Source organism: Brachypodium distachyon, chromosome 4, assembly GCF_000005505.3.
Source record: "Brachypodium distachyon strain Bd21 chromosome 4, Brachypodium_distachyon_v3.0, whole genome shotgun sequence".
NCBI classification, from domain to species: domain Eukaryota; kingdom Viridiplantae; phylum Streptophyta; class Magnoliopsida; order Poales; family Poaceae; genus Brachypodium; species Brachypodium distachyon.
Window position 1 is genome coordinate 45,694,877 of NC_016134.3, and position 22,839 is coordinate 45,717,715.

Here is a 22,839-nt window from a genome sequence, read left to right on the forward strand (position 1 = left end):
TGAGTCATTTAATATGAGACGGAGGGAGTAGAAAAAACTACTTGCATGAACATGTCAAAATAAAACTATATACTTCTAGGCTTCAAAAAAAATTCATTGATGGTATGAAGAAAATGAGAAGCTTGATGGACCAATAGGGATCTATGCGCATCAAACTTGTTCTTTTTGCACAAAAAGTTAAGGAAAATGATTCTTATCAACCGACGGATCGGTGACCCGCGTCTGCCGCCTCAGGCGCTTGACACGTGGCGAGAAAAAACGATCTCCTTCTTATCTTTTCTCTGGCGTCCGTCTACCTCCTCCTTATCTCCCGTCTCTCTCTCCTCCTCTCTATCCTTCTCGTCTCCCTCCCTCCCTCTCGTACACTATTTCAATGAGAGACAGATATCCATGGCTGCGCTGCCCTACACGTCGGTGCTCCAAGGCCTCCAAGGCTAGGCTCCGTTGCTGCGAGGCCAAGCCTCCTAATATGGGACGGAGGGAGTACCAAAAACTCCTTGCATGAACATGTCAAAATAAAACTATATACTTCTAGGCTAAAAAAAAACATTGATGGTATGGTACGAAGAAAAAGAGAAGCTTGGTGGACAAAATAGGCATCGCAAACTTGTTCTTTTTGCACAAAAATAATAATCCTGCAGAGCACCTGTGATTTTTTTGTCAAAAAGAAAAATTCAAGGCCCAAAATTATTGATAAACAAAAATGAACAGACTCATGTACGGTACGGCTATCCATAGCACCGTTGCCACCCATCTGGTCCGTTCACCGTCCCAGCCAGCAAACGATCTAGGCCATCCAAATCCGTCGCCTCTGCAGCCGCCATTCCTCCGCTGACCTACCCAAGCTCCCGGGCCGACGACCCCCGGCGGCTGTTAAACCTCTCCTATACCCAGCCGTCCGCCGCGCCGGAGTTCCCAGTTCCACCCACCGCGTCCCAGCTGTCTCCACCAACGTCCCGTGACCCGCCCCCTTCTCCTCCTTCCTCCCAACCAACCACGGCGGCGCGCCCGCCCGCCTCCCCCCCGCGCCGGCGGTGGCTCGTCCCAGCTGCTTCCCTCTCCCCCCTCTGAACCCCTCCCACGCCCGACCCCTCCGCCGCTCTCTGCCCGTCGCCGCCGCCCACGAGCCCGTCGCGGGTCGCCCTCCGCCTCGGCTCGCGCGCCACCTGTCCGCCCATCTCCCCCCCTCCTCTCTTCTGCCCTCGGCCGTCACTCCGCTCCTGGCTTCTCCGTGAAGCTGACTTCAACGCCACCGCTGCACTGCTGGGGTATGCTCCTTCCCATGTATGATCTGCTCTGAGTAGTATTTCAGCAGAGGTTCTTAACATGGATTTTTCATCTTCTGTTCTTCGTTACGGTAGAAGAATCCCCGTGGCGGCACCGGCCGGCCTATGCGGAGCTGGTAGCTAGGTCCGTGCGTGTCTCCCATGCTCCTGTTGCGGCGGCAGCGCAAATGTGTCGGTGAATGGTGCAGGCACATCGGAGCTTCACCCACGGAATCGTCTCCTCGCTGCCGCTTCTCCGTGCTTGCTGCTTCGGTTCAGCCGGAATACTCCTCGAGCGGCGACGAGAGGCTGAACTTTGCTGCTAATGAGCTTGCCGAGAGAAGAAGCTGCCCGCTGAGCCCTGCCAATGTTGTAAAGACCCTTCAGTGCCTCAAGAGGAGGCCTGCTATTGCATTCGCCTACTTTAAAGACGCCGAGAGCGTCGGGTTTAGGCATGACTTCTCCACTTACGCGGAGATTGTCCACATTTTATCCCATTCAGGCCAGGGGAGGATGCTGTTTTCCTTGTTCTGTGAGATCGTCTCGCCGACTAGCGGCGGCGGTCCTGAAATTGTGCCTCTCATGGATCAGCTCAAAAGAACATGCACTACTTCATATCCACTCTTGTTTGCAACTAATTGCTTAATCACGGCATGCACCACTTGCTGCGATGCACGAGACACAATTGGATTATTTGGTGAGCTTTGTAGGCTTGGAGTTGTCCCGCCAGTTTGGACTTGCAACATACTTCTCAAATTTGCAGCTGAGAGCTGTGACTCGGAGATTGTTCTATCAGCTTATGATGAAATGAAGTTCTTTAGACTTACTTTGGATGCTCATTCATTGCGCATTATCACTAGGTCTCTTTTTCAAGAAAAGAAGGCAGACAAAGCATTCAAAGTGTGGGTTGAGATGATTGAAATGGGGGTGAAACCAGATGTACATGGACACTCATCATTTATAATTGGTCTTTGTGAGTGTGGAAAAATTGATTTAGCTTATGCAATTCTGCAAGAGATCATCAGGGAGAAGGTTCAAGTTGAGGCCATAGCTTTTAACGTGGTAATGGATGGGCTATGCAAGGAAATGAGGTTGGAGGAGGTCGAAAAGCTATTGGAGAACAAGGTCAGACAAGGATTAACCCCAGATATATATGGTTATAGCTATCTTATTAGAAGTTACTGCAAAGTTGGCAACCTACTTAAGGTGTTGGATCATTATCAAGCCATGGTATCCCATGGTTTAGAAGCAAATTGTCACATTATGAGTTATCTTCTACAATGCTTTACGAAGTTAGGCATGGCATCCCAAGTTACAGAGTATTTCCAGAAATTTAGAGATTCAGGTCTCCATATAGATGGGGTTCTTTATAACATTGCTATGGATGCTTATTGCAAGCTTGGGAACATGGATGAGGCGGTTAAGCTACTGGGAGAAATGATGACTGTGGGCCTGTCACCTGACAGAATCCACTATACATGCCTGATCAAGGGTTACTGTTTGAAGGGAGATATACAAAATGCAAGGCAAGCATTTGAAGAGATGCTGAAGGCCAATGTAAAGCCAGATGTAGTTACATATAACATATTGGCCAGTGGATTATCCAAGCGTGGTCTTGTTATGGAGGTGTTTGACCTTATAGGGCACATGGAGGATCGAGGATTGCAGCCTAATTCCCTTACTTATGGTGTAGTAATTGATGGGTTCTGCAGAGGCGACAACCTTAGTGAAGCAGAGGTGTTATTTAATATAGTAGAAGAAAAAGGAATTGATAACATTGAAGTATTGTACAGTTCAATGGTTTGTGGCTATTTGCATAAAGGCTGGACTGATAATGCTTACGTCCTTTTTCTTAGGGTTGCTAAGCAAGGAAAACTTGTGGATCGTTTCTCATGTTCTAAGTTGATAAGTGACCTTTGTAGGGATGGAAATTCCCAGGGAGCTTCAACTGTATGTAGCACGATGTTAGAAAAGAATGATGTTCCTGATTTAATTTCATATAGCAAACTCATATCAGCCTATTGTCAGACTGGAGATATGCGCAATGCTCGCTTATGGTTCCATGATATGGTTCAGCGAGGACTTCCTGTTGATGTTATTGTATACACTGTACTAATGAATGGTTACTGCAAGATTGGTCTGATGCAAGAAGCTTGTGAATTATTTGCTCAGATGACAAGTTTAGGGATCAAGCCTGACATAATTGCATATACGGTGCTATTGGATGGTCACCTAAAGGAGGACCTGCAGCGACGCTGGCAGGGCATCAGTAGGGACAAAAGGAGCTTGCTACTTAGAGCAAAACAGAACAGGTTGCTCAGCTCTATGAAAGAAATGGAAATTGAACCTGATGTACCCTGTTATACTGTATTGATTGATGGACAGTGCAAATCAGATTATTTAGAGCAAGCTCGGGGACTATTTGATGAGATGTTGCAGAAAGGACTTACTCCTGATCATTATGCATACACAGCTCTGATAAATGGATATTGCAGCCAAGGCGAAGTAGCAAAGGCTGAAGATCTTTTTCAAGAAATGGTAGATAAGGGAATAAAACCAGATGTACTGACCTTTTCTGTCCTAAATCGGAGGGTTTTGAGGAATAGGCAGGATCAGTCATATGTATGATTTCCCTTCAGTTATATCAACTGAAAAGATCACGTCAACAGGAAGGTAATAATCTATTTTATCAGTCATGAAGTTTGTGTATGTGGAACTAAGATTTTTTACTTCCACTTCAATATGTCATAAAAATATGATTATGGTATCCATACATGTGCTTCCACACACATAACAGTTTGATTCATCATTATCTAGTGACTGTTGAAATACTTTCCTTGAGCTCATATATCCTGGAATGCAAGCTAAGGTTACACATCTTTTATTCATGAAAATTAGCATGGCATGTTAAACTCCGGTTTATTTAGCTCATTCTTCAGTGATGATTGCTTCATTGCATCTGCTCTTTTTTTTGGAGTAGCCTGGGGCGGTACTCTGGAGCATTGGTCATTTACATATGAAATTCCAAAGAGATGATTCTGCAGGCCTGATGAGCTCTGTAGCAAGGCAAGTCTGCCTCTTTTTGGTATTTGCTTAATTCTTATTTCTGTATGTTGAGCTATCAAAAATTGATGATCAAAGCATTTTTCTTCTTCTCGAATGATCCTCTTTAAGGATCTATCAGTCAGGTCTATAGTGTCTGTGAGAAAAGGATGGTGATTTATCTAACAAGGCACCACATTAGCTTGGGTAAATTGATATGCTAAAGGGAACTTATAGGTTATGTTGTCGTTGCCTATAATGTGTTGGGTCTAAATTTTGATACGCCGCACACTAATTTTATTCCAATATTTCCAGAGTAATGGCATACCATGCACCACAAGCCATGCTTGAATCGATAAATCTGGTGGGTACATAATTATGGTAAATCTATTAGCTTTTGGTTATGTTTCGAAGTTGAATGTGTCAAGTTTAGTTGTTCTTTACATAACATGTCAAGGTCGTGGGGCATGTACAGGTTTGTAAAACATGAACATTGTGATATCATGGCATCACAAACTGAACTTACTTTGGTCCTTAACTCTCAGTGTCGGAACCTGTTTTCTTGTGTATTATAATCATATATCTCTAAACTAAAACTCCGAGCTATGAGAAATGCTAAGGGTACCTTGTGCTATACATGCATTCCACTATCTTGAACATGGCTATCGCATCAAATGGTAATTTTGTTACTAGTTAACATTCAAGATACCCATGTTTATTTGGATCACACTAAATTCAGATGATACTTCTTATTGCATGATAAACTTTGAACGCCTGATTTTTGGGCAAATAGTACTAATGTTGCATTTTTTGTTCCATAAGCCATGCAAAAAACTGAATTGCCCTTCTGTTCGTGTTGTCTTACCTCCTCTTTACTGTAGTTTCTCTGCAGTCATTGTGATGGTGGTGTGCTCCTGTCACTCTGAGGCCGCCTACATCAGAATATGAAGCCACAGTCCCATGTTCCACAACTGAAGCCACCATGGCTCACCGAGCTCAGGCCGCTATGGCCTGTTGTTGAAGTCATAGGCTCATAGCCGTTGCTGTTTGCCCGGAGGTCGGTAGGTAGTAGCTGTTAATTGCCCAAGATCAACCATGGCCACTATGTCAAATGATGCCAGCCTGCCAGGTGTGCCTTTGCCCTTCTCGGAAGTGGAACTTGTTCATTTCAGGCCTGTAACAGTTTTTAAATCTTTTTCCTGTCGTGTGCAAGATGCAGCTGAAGTGATGGAGTGGCAATTTTCTCCAGTGAAGCAAAGGTGAATGCTGATGCTCGTAGTGCATCGTAACAAGTTCTGAGCTTGTGATGATTGTTGTGGAAGATGGAGAAGAATGACAGCCTGGTCCTCGGTGCACTTATTGTTTTTGAGACTGGTCCTAATAGAATTGGAGGGGGTGGATAGATCATCATGTACCTTCGTGGATCTGTTGAATTGGAGAAGCTAAAAACTGACACAGGGCTCAGCTCTGCGCTGTTGTGACCCTGGCCTATGGGCTCTTCATCTATGGGGCCCACATATCAGTGGCCCCATTGTGTTCTTCGAAATGGATCGAGTCACTTTGTTTGTTACCACCTCTCCCAAACTAACGGATCTTCTTCTTCAACCATGTAAATCAATGAACATGTTCTACATAATCTGTTTGTTATTGGAATTTTGTACTGTGTATTTTTTGCTACTATGCGTCAATGCGTGCGAAGCTCCCATTTCGTGTATGCCTGCACAGATGCCATTCCCTCTCCGGCTCTCCCTCAGGCTCCCACACATTTCACTATCTCAGTGACAACGTAACAAAAAAAAAACATTGTTCAACAAATTTTGGTCTCACGTTTCTTTTGTTGGACGGAGACAAAATTTGTGCCAGGGACTGCGAAAACTGTTCCACACATGAACCAGACAGACGGATCTTGTGCAGAAAAGATGTTACGACAAAACAATTAGTGTGCAACAGTGGAAGTGAAGTGGCTTGAGGCAAAAAAAAAAGAAAAGAAAACGAAAAAAGATGAAGAAAAGAAGAGCTTCCCTCTGGCAATGTCTTTTCGGCGTCATGGCCGGAGCACGATGAGAAGAACTTGCCTGAGCTGAGGGAGGAAGCAGATTCTCCTCCTCTTTACCACCGCCATTGCCCAACAGTGCAAAGGAAGAAAGCATCTGTCGCAAACCCATGCCGCAAAGAAATGCCATGCGTGCAACCAAAGCTTTCGGCCCAAATCACCATCAAGCATCCAAACACCACACATTGCCACACTGGCGCGCCATTTTGACGTACGCTCTGTAAGCGGCAAGAAAAGAAAACCATCTCTTGTTTGCGTGATGATGCACGCGTCAAAGCCAGGAGCAGCTGAGCTCGGCCGCCTCCATGGACCTGGGCCTGGACCTCGCCGTGCAGCTTCGCGAGACCATCCCCGGCGCCGACTTCGCCTTCACCACCGCCGACACCCGCGCCGCCTTCCTCCTCCTCGCCCACCTCCCCGGTAACCAATCAATTTAAGCTCATACATACCGGCGGCTGCATCGCCATTAATTGATCGTGAGATGCAGTATTTATTGATTGCGGGCGCGTTAATTCTTGCAGGGTACAGCAAGGATGAGATCGAGGTGCGGGCGGGCGAGGGCGGGCGGGAGATCTCCATCGTGGTGGGCGCGAGGAAGGATGATGGTGGGGTCGCGGTGGAGGCGTCGGCCGGAGGACGGCGGGTGCGGGTGGCGCACCGGCGGCGCGTGGAGGGGTTCCGGCGGGATTTCGCCGTGCCGGACGGCGTCGAGGTCGGCCGCATCTCCGTCGGGTTCGAGGAGGACGACGCGCTGCTCGTCGTCGTCTTGCCCAAGCTGCTCCCGCCCACGCCGGCGGCGGTCGACGATGAAGGCCTCGACGTGGTGAGCACGGACGACAGCGAGTTCGTCTCAGAGGTGGTGCTTAGCGATGGCGGGTCGGAGACGAGCCTCGAGCTGGAGCAGGAGGACTGGGTCGACGTCGAGTCGGAGCCCGAGCCCGAGCCCGAGCCGCCTTGGGATGTTCCCGTGGAGGTAGAGGAGCCCGCTCCTCCGGCGCCGGCTCCGAGGGACGTGCCGGTGGAGACTCCGGTGCAGGTCGAGATCGCGGTGGAGACGGCGGTGGAGGTCGAGGAGGAGCCGCCGGTGATGGTGGATATCGAGTGCGACGTGGTGTTCGAGGTGCCGACGGTGTACAGGGAGCTAGCCGTGGAGACGCCCATCGAAGTGCTCGAGCCGCCCCCGCCGCCGGTGGCTGACATCCCGGGCCCGCCGCCTGTCGATATCCCATGCGACGTCGTGTTCGAGCCCCCTCCGCCGCCCGTGGTCGAGGAGCCCAAGCCGCCGCCTGCAGTCGAGGGGTTGGTGAGGGAGCCGGAGCTGCCGCCTGTGGAACCACCCGAGCCGGTGCCGGAGCCTCCTCCGCCGCCGGTCGACCCACCGCCGGTACCAGGGCCTCCTCCGCCGGTGGACCCACCTGCACCGGTGCCGGAGCCTCCGCCGTCTCCGCCGCCGGTACCCGAGCCTCCTCTGCCCGTGGAACCACCCGTGCCGGTGCCCGAGCCTCCTCCTCCGCCGGTACCCGCTCCTCCTCCGCCCGTGGACCCACCCGCACCGGTGCCGGAGCCTCCGCCGCCGCCGCCCCTGGACCCACCGCCACCGCCAGTTCAGGAGCCGCCGCAGATTGATCCACCAACGGAGAAACCGAACCGAGAGCAGAGCGGTGAATCAGGTGGCAGCGATGAATCGGATGGCGGCGGAGGCGGCGGCGGGGGAAGGGGGAGGCGACGCGGCGGCGGGAGAGGGCGTCGGGGGCGCAGGCGGCGCGGCAGGTTCTCGATGGGCATGGTAGTCGCCCCCGCCTTGGTCCTGCTCGGTCTCGCGCTCATTGCAGCCAGGCGGCGGCGGCAACAGCGAGGGGGGTGACACGTGGCTCGGCTATTTAGTTAATGCTATACTTTATGTGCAAAACTGAATTTTCGTGTGGTTTCTCTTGACAGTAGAACTTTCGTGCGAGTAGAACTGTTGGTTATATTGCGTGGTATTTTCGTTTCCTTGTGTAAGTATAAGGATTGTATATTCTTTTCTTTTCGAGAGGCTGCAAGATCAGTACTTCTAAATTGTGGGAAGTGTGGATGGTCTCTTGTAAATTTTCAGCGTTCTAGGATGAAGTTTCAGCTCAAATTGCAAAATTTGCAGCATGAAAATGCTTTTAGAAAGAAGAAGTGGGGACATCTCGAATCTAATTTTGAGTATAAATTAATCCGAACTGAAGGTCATCTCAATCCTTTTCTCTTCTTGAGATTTATAGCGCGCAGAGAGGGTCATCTCCAGTTCTTTATTGTGCAAACAAACCATGGAACAACGTGACTACGCGAGGACATCTTAGATGGCAAAAATATAAAGGTAAAATCACTTTTATAGTACAAACTCCATGCAAACCATGCTGACAAGTTTCACAAAAATTCTTACAAAAGTACAATATGCGATGTTCTACAAACATGCAAAATTTATTAGTCGGTACTCAACTGTGTCTGAAGAATAAGAAATATAGAAGTGAACAATGCTAAAGAGTGAAGCGCCAATATTTATGTTGAACTTGTTTTTTTCCTTGTTGCTAAACGCAATTGAATTTAGACTTTAATGGATGCAAATTTTCTTATTTTTCAAAGAAAATACAATGGTTTTCAGTTTAGTTTCTGTAGTTTTTATGAAAGTTTGTTTTCCCGGATACACTCAGGATCTCTCGTCTCATGTCAGTTTTTTTTATTACGTGTTCCATGTTGATTTCCAGGGTACCGGCCCGTTACCAGCCCACAGAACCCACCCAAGACCATAGAACATTCTACCCAACTACAAGTCCCCAGCCCAGCCCAGCCCGGCCCGGCTCATATCCAAGCCGACGCACACGACACCTATTGACCCACACCTGCCTCCTCGTCCTTCGCCCATCTCCTCCTCCGCCTCGCTCCGCCCTCGCCGCGACAACCGCCTTCCGCCGCCCAAACCCCCAACTCCTCTCCACCCGCAACCCCTATACCCCCGGGAACCAGATCGACCGGCGCCGCCTCCGTCTCCCTCGAAACCCCCGCCACCCTCCCCTCAGTCTCTCTCTCGCCGCTCAAACCCACCCCCCCGAGAGTTCAGCCTTCCTCCCGCCGAAGCGCGCATGCGACGGGGCTCGGCTCTCCCGTGATCCTCCCGCCGCCGATCCCGTCTGCCGCCGCCGCCGCTGGACCGGCCGCGGAGGACGTCATCCCGTGACCCGATTCCCTTTGCTGGTAACGAAGCCCTAACTTGCTGCTCGGATGGTTCCGCGTTTGTCGCTCTCGTTTCCCCATCATCGCGCGTCGGGAATCGGTACACCCGGCCAGATCCCTTCCCTTCGAGATCGGCCTCGGTTGACCCTTTCCCGTCGGTACGACTGTCAATCCGCGCGGCGTACATGTTGTTTCCGTCCATGAACTGACACTGTTCTCGAGATCCTGGAGAATTGCTACTGATGACAACAGTTTATTTTCATACTATTTGTTCTGGCTGAACCGCATGACCCGTGTTTATGCTGCCTACGTTACGTGGTGGTTTATCAGTGTTCTAAAAGGCATCCTCCTACGCGCTGAGCTTCGTTATGCCGCCCGTTTAGAGCCTTGGTGGACACTGCTTAATCCAGCTGGTCTTTGATACATGCTGGATCATTAATTTTTCAGTTGAAACTTATTAGGAATTATCAATCGGCTTGTTTGGATACACGTGGCTTGCCTTGTTTTCATCATGTCAATGGGTGCTGCTTGCTGTTTTGGCATTATCTGCAGCAGCCAGCGGTAGTGCAGGCGAACACGAATTTGATCGCCTTCCATACTTTACAAGCTACTGCTAGTTCAGGTTTCGGAGAATTTAGAAGCCTTTCTGGCTGAGCAGGGCTCTCTGACCCAGTAACGGAAAGAAAATTCAATATCTCGTTTGATAGCAGTAAATTCGGTGAACTCATTTGAGTATCTTTTAGATTTCGCAACTCAATTGTGAACATGGTCCCATGTTTATGCAAGGTTTTAAATTGTGCGCGAAATCACTTTACAAAAAATTAGCGCCAAATCTAAACTTATTATTATATAATGAAGAAATTAATGCAGAATTAGGGATCAACGTTGATTTTACGACAACTGTCATAGCGTCGTGCCGAGGCTTCCATGCCGCTATAGCGGCCAAATCGCGCGCTATTTATTACAAGTCTTTAGTACATTAGAAATTATGCATGCTCATACTATATTCGTCATCAAATATCTTCAGCTAGGCTTGATATTTTCATCCATGGTTAAGTTGAAATGATTTATTGCTGGTTTATATGTGAAGCTACCCCAATTTTTGGCTACATACCCAACCTTCGATGCATCGTGTCGGGAGTGCTGGCAACACGGGCGGTTCAAGTCGACCGAGAAAGGAGAAGCGTTTCACATATGTGCTCAATGATGCTGATAATAAGAAGGTCATCCCTGCTTCAAAATTAACCACCGTGGCCAGTTTAATTTGTTTGGATCTAGTTGTTCTTATGTATTTCAATAAGCTGTAAACAATTCTTGCTCAAGCAAAAAGTCCTAATGGATCTTCTTCTGTTTGTTTTTCAGCATTGTGCCGGGATCAACTGTTTGTCCTACCTGAATGCTTCTGCTTCTGGTACAAGTGATTATCTTTTTACTGGGAGTCGAGATGGCACCTTGAAGAGATGGGAGTTCCAAAATGGGAATGCAAACTTTTCAGCAACTTTCGAGTCACATGTTGATTGGGTATGTTTTCCTCGGTCCTCCTGTTCCAGCTGATTTTGCATTTTGAAATAGTGGTACTGTATTTATTTGGATTGCTGTTGGGCCATCATGCGTTTTTATTAGTTCAAATTTCAAGACGTAGCTTATATGTTATCACATTGTTCCAATATAAAATTGTGCATCAAATCATGTGATACTTCTTTGCAGCCAATAGTTGTTGAATATTCGCTTTATTCTTAGTACATATTGTTAACATATTTTTAGGTTGGTATAATCAGTCTGGTCTGAATTATTTTCATTTTGGTGTTCTTTGCTTTTTCTTTTGTATATTTCTTAGTTGTGTTGTTCAAGCCCAAAAGTTTGTATCTCTGTATGTGGTTGGGGGTCATCAGGTACAAAAGTCGCGAGCAGCGCTAATTCCAATAACCTTTACCATATTTGCTGCATAATCCAATATTTGCTTGATATAATATTGTCCTATCTGTTATGACTGTTTTCTTTGCCCAAACATGGAAGCAAGGGGATGTGTTCTGTCCGTGGATGGAGAGATTCATCCTTCATGAACTTGAAACTACTATTTATTTTTTGATAACATCATGGTCTGTGTTGTATTACTACAAGTACCACCTATTATTCAAGCCGTTATCTTTATTACGCAGGTTAACGATGCCATTATTGTTGGCCAAAATCTCGTTTCCTGTTCCTCAGACACAACTATAAAGGTTTGTTGTTTCAACAGTACTTGTTTTTAAATATTCATTGTCCGACCTACATGTTTTTTTAATCTCTATTTCTTCACAGGTGTGGAATAACTTATCAGATGGTGCTTGTACCAAGACTCTCCGCCAGCATTCTGATTACGTGATCTGTCTTGCTGCAGCTGAAAAGAATGTATATTGCCCAGACCTATGCCTCTCTGTGAATTTATTTGTTTTGTATGTTATGTTTTACATGCCTTTTGTGCCTCTGTGCTGTAGAGCAATATTGTAGCCTCTGGTGGCCTTGGTGGTGAGGTCTTCATATGGGATCTTGATGCTGCGCTTGCTCCTGTAGCCAAATCTGTAGATGCAAAAGAGGATGATATTCCTAATGGAAACCCCGGACCTGCTTTGTCAACATTGTGCAATGTAAATTCTAGTGGCAACATTTCTTCCACCAATGGAAAATCACATGGGTACAGTCCAATTGCTGCCAAAGGTCACAAGGATTCAGTTTATGCACTGGCTATGAATGATACAGGAAGCTTGCTTGTCTCTGGTGGTACTGAAAAGGTATTATGCTTCGAGAACAAGCACGGAATATTCCTTATTGTTAGGAGACCCATTAACTGCCATGTTATGTGGACTTTTTCTTATAATAGAATTCTACTGGTTTGATATAGGTTGTTCGTGTTTGGGATCCCAGGACAGGTACAAAAACCTCAAAATTGAGAGGGCACACTGACAATATCAGGACTTTGCTTCTTGATTCTACTGGAAGGTTTGTGTTTAGGCACCAAGTGCTCTTATAGATTTATCTAAGATATGCTATTCCTTTTCCTTGAAAACTTTGGGTATGTTTGGTTTGTGCCAAAAAATTTCCTGACCAATCATTGGCTAGCCAAAATATCGGTCAAGAATTTCTTAGCCCTTGGGTGGCCAAAATTTTTGGCAAGATTTGTGAAGGGATTGTTAGGTGAATTGGCAAGTTTCCATCGGCAACCAAAATTTTGGCAACCAAGCAAGCAAACAAACACCAAATCTTCATAGGCTGCCAAAATTTTGGCAGGGCAAATATAGTCACAAACCAAACATACCCTTGAATTGTCTTTCCTATTGTTGCGGTACTTCATACTGTCATCCGAGTCTATCCTAGCTTGTGCTGACTGTTGCCATAATAGTGTACAGCTGATGTTCCAATTTCCTGCAGTTACCTCTGTTATGCTGTTGTAGTTAGTATCTATAAATTTGACATATGTTCCTAATTAACATTGTTTAGTTAATATGGTAGTACATGGCTTGCCAAGTTTTCTTTTTCAGTGTTAACATTTTAGCAAAGTTTTATAGTGGGGTATAGCGGTTGGAGAGAACTCCTGCGAAAGTCGCTCCGTTTTCGTACTATTCAATCAAATCTGCTAATAGCGTCTCTAAGCTCACTAAAGCGCTAAATTAAGGAATTGTTAGCGCCGATAAGTTATTGCGGGGCCAAATTTTTGGAGTGCTTTTGACAGGTTATATACTGAATTAATGGTGTGAACCTTGATGTACTGAATTAATGGTGTAAACCTTGATCTACTGAACTAATGGTGTTATTCACAAGTCAAAACTATTCAGTATTGTGATCCATGATGTTTTAATGAATATGATCATATAGTGACTTATTTACTGCCTCATCATTTACTGATATTTCTTTTCATATTTTGGCAAATCGCTAAATGTTATAGTGCCGCTATTGCGGCCATGGCTGCTAGATCAGCCAATCGCTAAAATCCTTGGCCCGCTATTTAAAACTTTTCATTTTAGCCTTCTATAGTTGCCATGGATGAAAGAGCAGTGGGTCAGTGGTTCTATTATTTTATTGAGACTTGCCCCAATACAGTCTTGTTATGCAATCCATTGAGTGCAAGCGAGTGATTATCATGATGTTAGATGTATGATGGTGGATTATAGTACAGTATTAGCAATATTATTCCCATTTATGGGTTCCAAAAATAAAACTTCATGGACCATAAGCTATTATTATACACATTACACTTTCCCAGTTTAGCGTTTAGTTTGCTTTAGACACAGTGAGCAAAATACCCTGTATTTTTTTTGTGTAATTTAGCATCTACTATCTTTCAAGTTGCATCAGTCACCTTATCAGTAGTTCATATTAAAGTAGTAATTTCACCATTCAAATCGTTTGATTCCTGCTAAAGGTGACATTAGTTGCCAGAGTCATCAGGAAGCTACCATCCTGGTCAGGCAATGGGCCATGTTAGGCCCTTTATGTGAATTGTTGCTGTGGAAAGGACTCATGTGGCTCAAAAGCTGGTTAGTGATTGTGGAAGCTGACATGTTATAGTCATAGTTTTTAATACGTCGGGATCTCGTCGCCATCTCGACGCTACAACGTCGTGGCGCCCCTGGACTCCGTCGCGTCGACCCATGCGATAAAATTCGCCTGTGGCATCTTGGTGGCGTCCTGTGGCGTCGAGATGGCGTCCGCTGACGGTGCAGCCGCTGTAGCGGTTGAAATATGACGCCACACCACCGAACAGGAAGAGCAGACGCGGCCGCGCGAGTGGGTGAAATGTCAGGTGCGCGGGAGAAATAGCAGGCATGCGCGGGAGGGAGGGAGGAAGAGAGAGGAGAGGGAAATAGGGAATCGACTGAGAAATTTGGGAGGGGGGAGGGTTGGGAAACCAGTCCGTGCGGAGGGAGGGAGAAAGAGAGAGGAGAGGGAATCGATCAACTGACCTGCAGCCTCCATCGCTGGCGGTTCCATCCCCCATTGCTCGCGGCTCCGTCCACCAGCGCCAGCGGCTCCATCCCCTATCGATAGCGGCTCCAATCCCCAGTGCCGCTTTGTTCTGGTCCTCTCTGTCCCTCCCTGTACTCTGTTCTGTTCCTCTCTTTCTCGCTCCCTCCCTCTACTTTGTTCCTCGGCTCTGTTCTGCCTTCTCCCTCAATGATGCTTATTATATTTGTTAAGTATCATTAGAAAATTAATTGTTCTAGTTACATGTGCATGTGCCTTTGCCTTTTGTTAATCACAGGACTTTGTGCAATAATTTTATATGGTGCCATTATAGGCTAGTATATTTCTGTGAAAATTAATCAAGGTATACATATGTACTAAATTGGTGATTTATCTGGTGCCATTATATGCTAGTATGTTTCTGTGAAGTCGCAATGCCACACGCCACAAGCATTATAAAGCTGTGAGGGGGGTGGGTCGCCGCAACTCGCCACGCGGTATTCAAAACTATGGTTATAGTTAAAGGGAACGTGTAGTTTCCTGTGGTTAAATTACTAAAATAAGATGTTACTAAAAAATGGTGTTGATCAACACAAAAGAATGTTTTTTTCTGGGCTAGGTGAAACTTTATTGAATCCCATTTAATTTCATTGAAACTCATTAACCCTGTTGATAACTTATTTTTACAGGTATTGTCTATCAGGTTCATCTGATTCCATGATAAGGTAAATACACAGCTCATCTTTTCTGTACCTGTTCATGCTGGCACGTAACAAGCATGATTGATGTGAATAATCACATATTATCGTGCTGCAAATAATTTGTTCATCTTGTCTACATTTGTTCTTTGCAGACTATGGGATCTAGGACAGCAACGTTGTGTGCATTCTTATGCTGTTCATACTGATTCAGTTTGGGCGCTTGCAAGCACCCCTTCATTTGCACATGTTTATAGTGGTGGAAGAGATCAGTCCGTGAGTAAAACATCTCATGTTTGTAGAATAGTGACTAGTTCTATCTTCTGAACTCGTCTCTTCTGCTTCATTACAGGTGTACTTGACAGATCTGGCAACACGAGAGAGTGTCTTACTCTGCACAAATGAACACCCAATCCTACAGTTGTCCTTGCAAGATGATACAATATGGGTTGCAACTACTGATTCTTCTGTGCATGGATGGCCAGCTGAAGAGTGCACACCCCAAAAAGTTTTCCAAAAGGGTAGCTCATTTTTAGCTGGGAATTTGTCATTCTCAAGGGCAAGAGCTTCTTTAGAAGGATCAGCACCTGTAAGCATGCCAGTTCTCATCTTTTCGTATGTTATGTTACTTCATTAATACACGATTATCTGAGCAATGACATGCCATCTCTGAGATGTGCCATAATAATTCACTATTTGCAAGACATGCAGTATGTGATGATAGTTTTAGCTCCTGTAGCTGAGGCCTTGCATAGAAACTTACTCCGTTACTCGTCTATATTAATTTTGGAAGACAAATATTAAGAAAAAAGAACATGCTAGAGTACCTATAGTAGGATCCAAGGGATTCTGTGATTAGAATTTAGAATTTCTAACTGTAACTTTGAGATCAGCTGGTTTTTCCATGTAACCTGCTAGGCCTTTTTTTGATGGAGATGGTGGTGGTGGCAACTAATTAATGGAGTTTTTTTTTTGGCGACTTCACTTCTAATTTTGCATGCCGCTTAAGTAACTATTCATTCTTCATGCTAGATTTAGCCAGTGTTCTTTTCTCCTTGAGTTATCTATTATGTGCTCATGATTATTCACAGTTGATTGATCTGCGCAAGGCAATCCACTCAGTTATGTTCTGCTGGTAAATTTTAACTAATGGCTATTGATAAGTTTTATTTTATAATTGATAATTGACTTTAGGTACCCGTATATAAAGAGCCATCATTGACTATTCCTGGAGTTCCAGCGATAATTCAGCATGAGATCATGAATAATAGAAGGCATGTCCTGACAAAGGTAATTATAAGATATTTTCAAATTGGGTTCTTCTGTCATCAAATGCAACAAGTGACATCATGCACCTTGACCCTACCCTATTTTACAGGATACTGCTGGTTCTGTCAAATTATGGGAAATTACTCGTGGAGCTGTTATTGAAGACTTCGGCAAGGTTCTTGTTTCTCGCCAATTTGAGAAGTTTGCAGTTCATACTGGACCCCTTTTGAATAAACTGGACGTTTGCTAGAATACTTAGTCACTTCATTTTGTTTCTGCAGGTTTCTTTTGACGATAAGAAAAAGGAGTTATTTGAGATGGTATTTACTGATAAAATCATGATTTCTCTTCATTTTGTAAAAAAGGTGCTAAGCATTAATATGTAGCATGCTTCTCTATTTTTAGGTTAGCATACCTGCGTGGTTTACCATGGATGCTCGATTGGGATGTCTGTCTGTCCATCTAGATACTCCGCAATGCTTTTCTGCTGAAATATATGCGGTTGACTTGAATGTTTCTGGAGCACAGGAAGATCTTAAGGTTCGCACAAAAGCATATCATTATGTCCTGGTTGTTTTTGTTTTATCCTTACTCATTGTTTAGAAATTGTTGAACCAATAGTTCAACTATGCCCTTAAATTGCAATAGGAATTAGAAATATCTTTCTTGTTATCTGTAAAAAAAATCTTTTTGGCTGTAAACTATTCATGACACCTATTCACTTTGTCAAAGTTATCTTCTGAACAATTGTTGTGCAGATTAATCTGGCTCACGAGACTCTTCGTGGTTTGTTAGTTCATTGGAGCAAAAGAAGACCTAAACCTGGGTCACACAGCTTGTCGAATGGTGATGGTTCAATAGGGAAAGATGTATCATTGAAAAATTTACCGCATCCAAGATCCGATGTTGATGATGGAACCGAAAACCATGCAAGCAATGTGCTTCCCTCATTTGAGTTCTCTACGGTTTCACCTCCATCAGTCATTACAGAAAGTTCTAGTGGAGGGCCTTGGAGAAAGAGAATTACTGATTTGGATGGAACTGAGGACGATCTCCCATGGTGGTGTGTGGACTGCGCAGAGAACAACCGATTTCCAAAAGAGAACACAAAGTAATTGCGCATCTCAACTTCTTTTTGTCCTGAAATGAAATTTTCCTTTGATATTTCTGAGACATGTTTGCTAATTTAGATTATCGTGTGATGTATTTTTTGGTTACAGTATTTATGTGACGCTTCTTATGCTTAACTTTTACGATATTGGAAGTTGTTATCAGGCCATATTCCTATGACCTCTAACACATTCACTTATGGTACTCCCTCCGTTCCATAAAGATTGGGTCCTCCGTTCCATAAAGATTGGCACGGTTTTGAACTAGAGCTAGTTCAAATCCGTGCCAACCTTTATGGCACGGAGGATGTATGTTTTAACATTTACTCCCTCTGATCCATAATAAGTGTCGTTGATTTATTACAACTTTGTACTAAATCAGCGACACTTACTATGAATCGGAGGGAGTATATTTTTTCATCGAGTAGTGAGTATGATTTGTCTAGAGGGTGCTAGTTTAAAGCTGTTATGCTTCCGGTGTGATTATTCATCCTTGAATTCAAAGATGTTATGGTTTTACTGTTGATTGATTAATTTGTCATCCTTGAATTTTTGTAAAGATATATTACCTTCGGTCAACGCTGTTATTAATTTTTCGTCCAGCAATGTACCCTAATTGGGAGATCACTTGCAGACTGAGAAATTTGTGCTCACTAGTAATTTGGAATCCATGTGAGATTAACTGACCGAAATTCTAGAGTCTAGACTGCTTTAACTCTGTTTACCCTATTTACTTATTTTTTGTTAGTGCATATATCTTCACAGAGACCTATGCTACACACCTATATAGTGTTCACCGAAACAATGGTGGTTTCGCTTTTCATCATAATGCTCCTTTTTTGTGTCCATGGTGTATCTTATCGAATCTCGCTAAAAAGGAAATATAAGATCAAATGGGAATGTAGATATGATGCTTTCTGCAAATATTGTTGTGATAGAGAGTGCATCGACGTAACATCAACTCCAATGGGGTCAATTTGTCCTTACGCTGCTTCCCTTTTTAAAATGTAGGTGTGGCTTTTATTTGCATCCTGCTGAAGGCTCACCTGCACCGAACATAACACAAGGGAAACTCAGTGCTCCACGGATATTGCGGATTCTCAAAGTAAGATGTTCTGAAAATCAGTTCTGTAAAAAAGTGAAACATTTTAAAATGCAGATGGTGAATTCATGTTGACAAAAAAAGAGTGAAAACGAAGGGTCAGATATGAACCCGCTAGATGTGTGGAAAGAAGCATGGGAATAGCTAACTAATCAGTCCTTTTATTCATTTACCATTCTTTATTGCTTGAGCTAATGCCTAGAAAGTAGGTGGCTGTCATGAAAACTGGCTACTTTTCAGGATCCTGGATTTGAATCATACAGAAACTCATAATATGACTGGATAACATGCAGTTACATATTATGATCAAGTTATTTCTTTTGTGGCATACCATCTTTATTTTGTGTTCTTTATTAAATCTGTTTCTGTACAGGTTGCTAATTATGTGGTTGAGAAGCTTGTTCTTGAGAAACCACTGGATGGAAGTCCTGACAGCACATTTGCTATGGGATTGACTTCTGGCCAATCACAACTCTCAGCTCTAGATAGTTCTTCCAGACTTGGACTAAAGCCATGGCAAAAGCTAAAACCCTCTGTTGAGATATTGTGCAACAACCAGGCAAGTATTTGTACATATGTTCCACATTATGTTGTGTGGTTCAAGATTAAATTGCTAGTTATCTTTCTTAGGGAAAATTGCTAGGTAGTCTAAACAATACTTCATGTAGCAGGTTTTGTCCCCTGAGATGAGTTTGGCAACGGTTCGAACATATATTTGGAAGAAGCCAGAGGATCTGATTCTTAATTACAGAGTGGTTCAGTCGAGATAATTTCAACTTCAGATACAGGTGCTCACCCGCTTCGCCCATAGTAGTTCAGCGTATCTGCATCAGAGACGGCGTGATTGAAGATAACCGTTTGATGACCTAGAGCGAGAACCATTAGATGCAAAATGTTCCATTTGTGCTGCCTTGTGGTGCCGTCCCCTGAACCACACAACAACCTATTTGCTTCTTGTAAAGTTTTCTTGTGAATCTTGTACCTCCAGGCCTCTAGTGAGATTGTATCATAGCACATGTGTAATGATCTGCTGGCTATACCAAGCTTGTATATCTAGTGATTGAGTGCTTACGTAATAAAGCTTATAAATGGGATAGAAGAAATTCATTTTATCCCCCCCCCCCCCCCCCCTCACATATGTGATTTTGCTGTAACAAACGTAACCAAACAGTGCACCATTTTGCTCTGTGTTGCGCTTTAACCCGTTCGCATCACCCAGAGTATCTCCGGAGTCCGGATGGTGTGCAAGAGAATAAAATTGTTCCTGGTAGCAGAGATTGCCTTGGGATGAGGGTTTGCCTGTGGTGCGTGTGCAAGGCTCCAATTTTCAGGGTTTGGGAATCTGGAAGGTTTGGCTTTGCGCGCGTTAAAGTATGGTATGCTGGAAATGCGAGCAGATTTTGTATTGGCCGCGAAACGCGCCGGACTTGAGTGCGCTACGTGCTGTTTCTTGTTTGGGAAGTTGGGAATCGGGTACTGAGCTCGGGATCTTGACGAGTTAAGTACAAGATGAGATGGAAGTATGGTCCTCTTTGACTGGCCACCCTTAAGCCCCCCTTTTCTCTATCAAGGTTCGATCTGTGCGTCCAAAGAATCGCTTTCCAACGTTTTACATAAAGAAACTGGTGCTTTGATGTTCACATAAAAAGACCATGAACATGTTGTTTCTGTTCTCTCGCCCTTTTCTAGTATTCTGGCGAAGTTTACAGCGGGTTTTGCACGTGGAAATTCCATCCACCGGCAGTAGCAGTACTGGCGCCACGACCAACGAACCCAGCAACAGAGGATGGATCGTGGTCTCATGGATGTCCGTTCCTTCTCTCTCTCTGTTGGTGGCACGACGGACTGCTGTCACTCATGTGCCGCATGTGGAAGGGGGGGTGAAAGGGAAAAGACAAAGAACACGCCCCGATGGATGATACTAGATGGATGCTGGATGCCATGGCAGAGCCGACACGCAGCAGCCACCAAACAGGACGGCGTCCCGTCATCATGGCTGCCGCCTGTTGCTGGATGCCCTTTGCCTTCTGGACCTGGCAGCGGTAGCCTCCTAGTCCTCGGGCTCGTCTCGGGGTCTCGCATCGAGTGCTGGGCGGGCTGCTCTTGCTTTCCTTTACTTTCCCCGCGTGCGTGCGTGTGTGCGTTGGTCGCCCCTTTCTCGTATGATCCTGCACTGGTATTGGCGAACGTCTTTCCCCCTGACTTTTCTTCCGAGATGCATGCTGCTAGATGATGGTGCGATTGTCGCCGAGTTCCAAGTTGCTGCTGCCTGCTGCTACTAGTACCGGTGCAGATCCCTTTCTCCGCTAGTCTAGTCCCAGTCTTCTGACAGATACGGGCGCTACTGCCGAAAGGAAAGTGATTGCCATCTTCCAATAGGAATGTGCCATTTTTCTATACAAAGAGGAAGGTGCCTAGGGTTGATTGAGAATTTTAATACGGAGTACTAGTATTTTAGGTTGCAAGGTTGTTTTTATGGTTTTATCGCATGGGTCTTTTGGATGTGTTTACTCGCGCATGAAGCTTTTTTAGGTATAAGAGCCCAGAAGTCTGGTGTTTGAGACTCGGTTAGCGCAATTAAAATTGCAGCCCATTTTTAGTCCACGTTTAGGTCTGAGGAAGCCACACGTGAGGGGGGATGTTGAAATATAAGTGGATTGCCTTAACCCCTTCCATCAGATCGGTCCTTTGGTTGCGTTGGCTAGCGCATGAAGCTCTTCAGAACGAATCAACAGAAGATGAGTATTTATTTTTCCGGAAAGTCTAGCGCATCTCTGTCTATTTCATTGCTTGAGGAAGCATGTACTGCTAACCAAAGAATCTCAATTTCTAGCAACACCATTCTATTTTTTGTATTTTCTAATTTTTAAGAGAGCCATGTATTTTTCTTCTTCTTTCTATGACATGAATAGTTTGACAATTTAGTAAGTAAGGCATTTCACGGAAACACAAGACAAACCCTGGCAACAAATAGTCATCACGAAAACTTCGCTCCTGTTAATGTTTGCCGAGACATTTAAACATAAATGCAGGGGCCATCTGATCTCTGCCGATAGGAACAACTGGGATGAGCGAAATGTATGAGAGTCCTTTGGTTTGTTTTTTGGTTTCTCTAGCATGTTCTGCCAAAACTGCGACCACGAGCTTGTAATTGCTACTCCACTATTTCTCCTAACAAAAACTTAATAAAAGAACAACATTTCCACCTGTCGTCCAGAAGGAATCTCGTACGTTTTCGACTCAAACACAAAAATGAAGACATGACGAGGCATATCCCAAAAGCCAACTTATGGACCTCCTTTTTTGAGATCCCTCTATTGCAACGTGACAAGTGGCGCTGTCGAGTTGTCGACGTGTGCTTGCGTGGCTCCCACCTCCCATTCCCTCTCTCTCTCTCTCTCCCGAGTAGCAGCTGACGCTGACATGGTGGCTAGCAAGGGCTAGGCACAAAATCTAGCCTGATCGACTACAACGCTGCTAGTCGCGTCAGTGACGACACAGGCGAGGAGGTCACAGTGGAAGCGAGATAAGTTCCGACACGACCAAACTTACGGTTGGGGAAGGGGCCTGCGCCGGAGGACATGGACGGTTCTCGAACTTAGAGGGATGGACGAGGCAACGACAAACCGGCGATGATGGCTGTTGTGGCAAGGCGGGGCGGCAGCGGATCAACGATGATGGTGGCTAGGATAAGGCGAGGCGGTATGGTAACACACCAACCACACGGTGGCAGGAGACCACCAATTAGGCCATTGCAGGCCCTATTGACGGAGTCTCTCCTCCTCTCCCATGCGGGCGGTTTCACACCAGTAGAAATTGACCACGTCCGACTGATCATCTAGATGCGCCCTCTTTTTCAGGGAGTTTATTTCTCAGTTGATTTAGTAAATCGATAATCATAACCATCCGTTTAAGATTTTCATACCGTTCTTACTTGTATGAATATTTCACAAATCTCAATAATTTTGTTGGACCGTCGTTAGCATCGCAAAACCTTTTTTCCCAACAACGAAGTTCGCCGATCATCGTATTCCTGGAACAAAAAGACCAAGTAAATGCTCAACACAGAGCAGAGCCACTGGCATGTGGGGCTCACCGCTCGCCTAATCTAATCCACCTCACCTGCTCCTGTACTCAGCACAGTCGACAGACAGCCATAAAA

The 22,839-nt window shown here is 45.1% G+C and overlaps 3 protein-coding genes across 10 annotated transcripts; all 3 read left to right on the plus strand.

Moving 5' to 3' along the window:
• Positions 1-775: 775 nt before the first annotated feature.
• LOC100845529 (pentatricopeptide repeat-containing protein At2g26790, mitochondrial) lies at positions 776-5,984 on the plus strand. Of its 8 annotated transcripts, none has more exons than XR_002960082.1 (5): positions 776-1,268; positions 1,362-3,938; positions 4,623-4,688; positions 5,189-5,436; positions 5,527-5,984. XR_002960082.1 is itself a non-coding variant. In XM_024454700.1 (3 exons), the coding sequence occupies exon 2, from the start codon at positions 1,428-1,430 to the stop codon at positions 3,891-3,893; it is 2,466 nt and encodes an 821-aa protein (XP_024310468.1). In that variant the 5' UTR covers positions 777-1,268; positions 1,362-1,427; the 3' UTR covers positions 3,894-3,938; positions 4,246-4,337. The 8 variants fall into 8 exon arrangements, 1 of the variants encoding a protein (XP_024310468.1); XR_002960085.1 differs by having other exon boundaries at positions 4,623-4,671; positions 5,521-5,984; XR_002960080.1 differs by having other exon boundaries at positions 4,623-4,671.
• Positions 5,985-6,328: 344 nt separating this feature from the next.
• On the plus strand, positions 6,329-8,517 carry LOC112268501 (formin-like protein 20). Its single transcript, XM_024454701.1, has 2 exons — positions 6,329-6,780; positions 6,882-8,517. Exons 1-2 carry the CDS (start codon positions 6,666-6,668, stop codon positions 8,222-8,224), a joined length of 1,458 nt encoding a protein of 485 aa, XP_024310469.1. The 5' UTR covers positions 6,329-6,665; the 3' UTR covers positions 8,225-8,517.
• A 711-nt stretch (positions 8,518-9,228) lies between these two features.
• On the plus strand, positions 9,229-19,789 carry LOC100833130 (WD repeat-containing protein 48). Its single transcript, XM_003578817.4, has 18 exons — positions 9,229-9,579; positions 10,649-10,781; positions 10,921-11,079; positions 11,718-11,780; positions 11,860-11,949; positions 12,036-12,329; positions 12,440-12,537; positions 15,189-15,224; positions 15,353-15,473; positions 15,550-15,786; positions 16,392-16,487; positions 16,576-16,641; positions 16,748-16,786; positions 16,872-17,006; positions 17,225-17,577; positions 18,587-18,680; positions 19,051-19,236; positions 19,349-19,789. Exons 2-18 carry the CDS (start codon positions 10,683-10,685, stop codon positions 19,445-19,447), a joined length of 2,265 nt encoding a protein of 754 aa, XP_003578865.1. The 5' UTR covers positions 9,229-9,579; positions 10,649-10,682; the 3' UTR covers positions 19,448-19,789.
• The last annotated feature ends 3,050 nt before the right edge of the window (positions 19,790-22,839 follow it).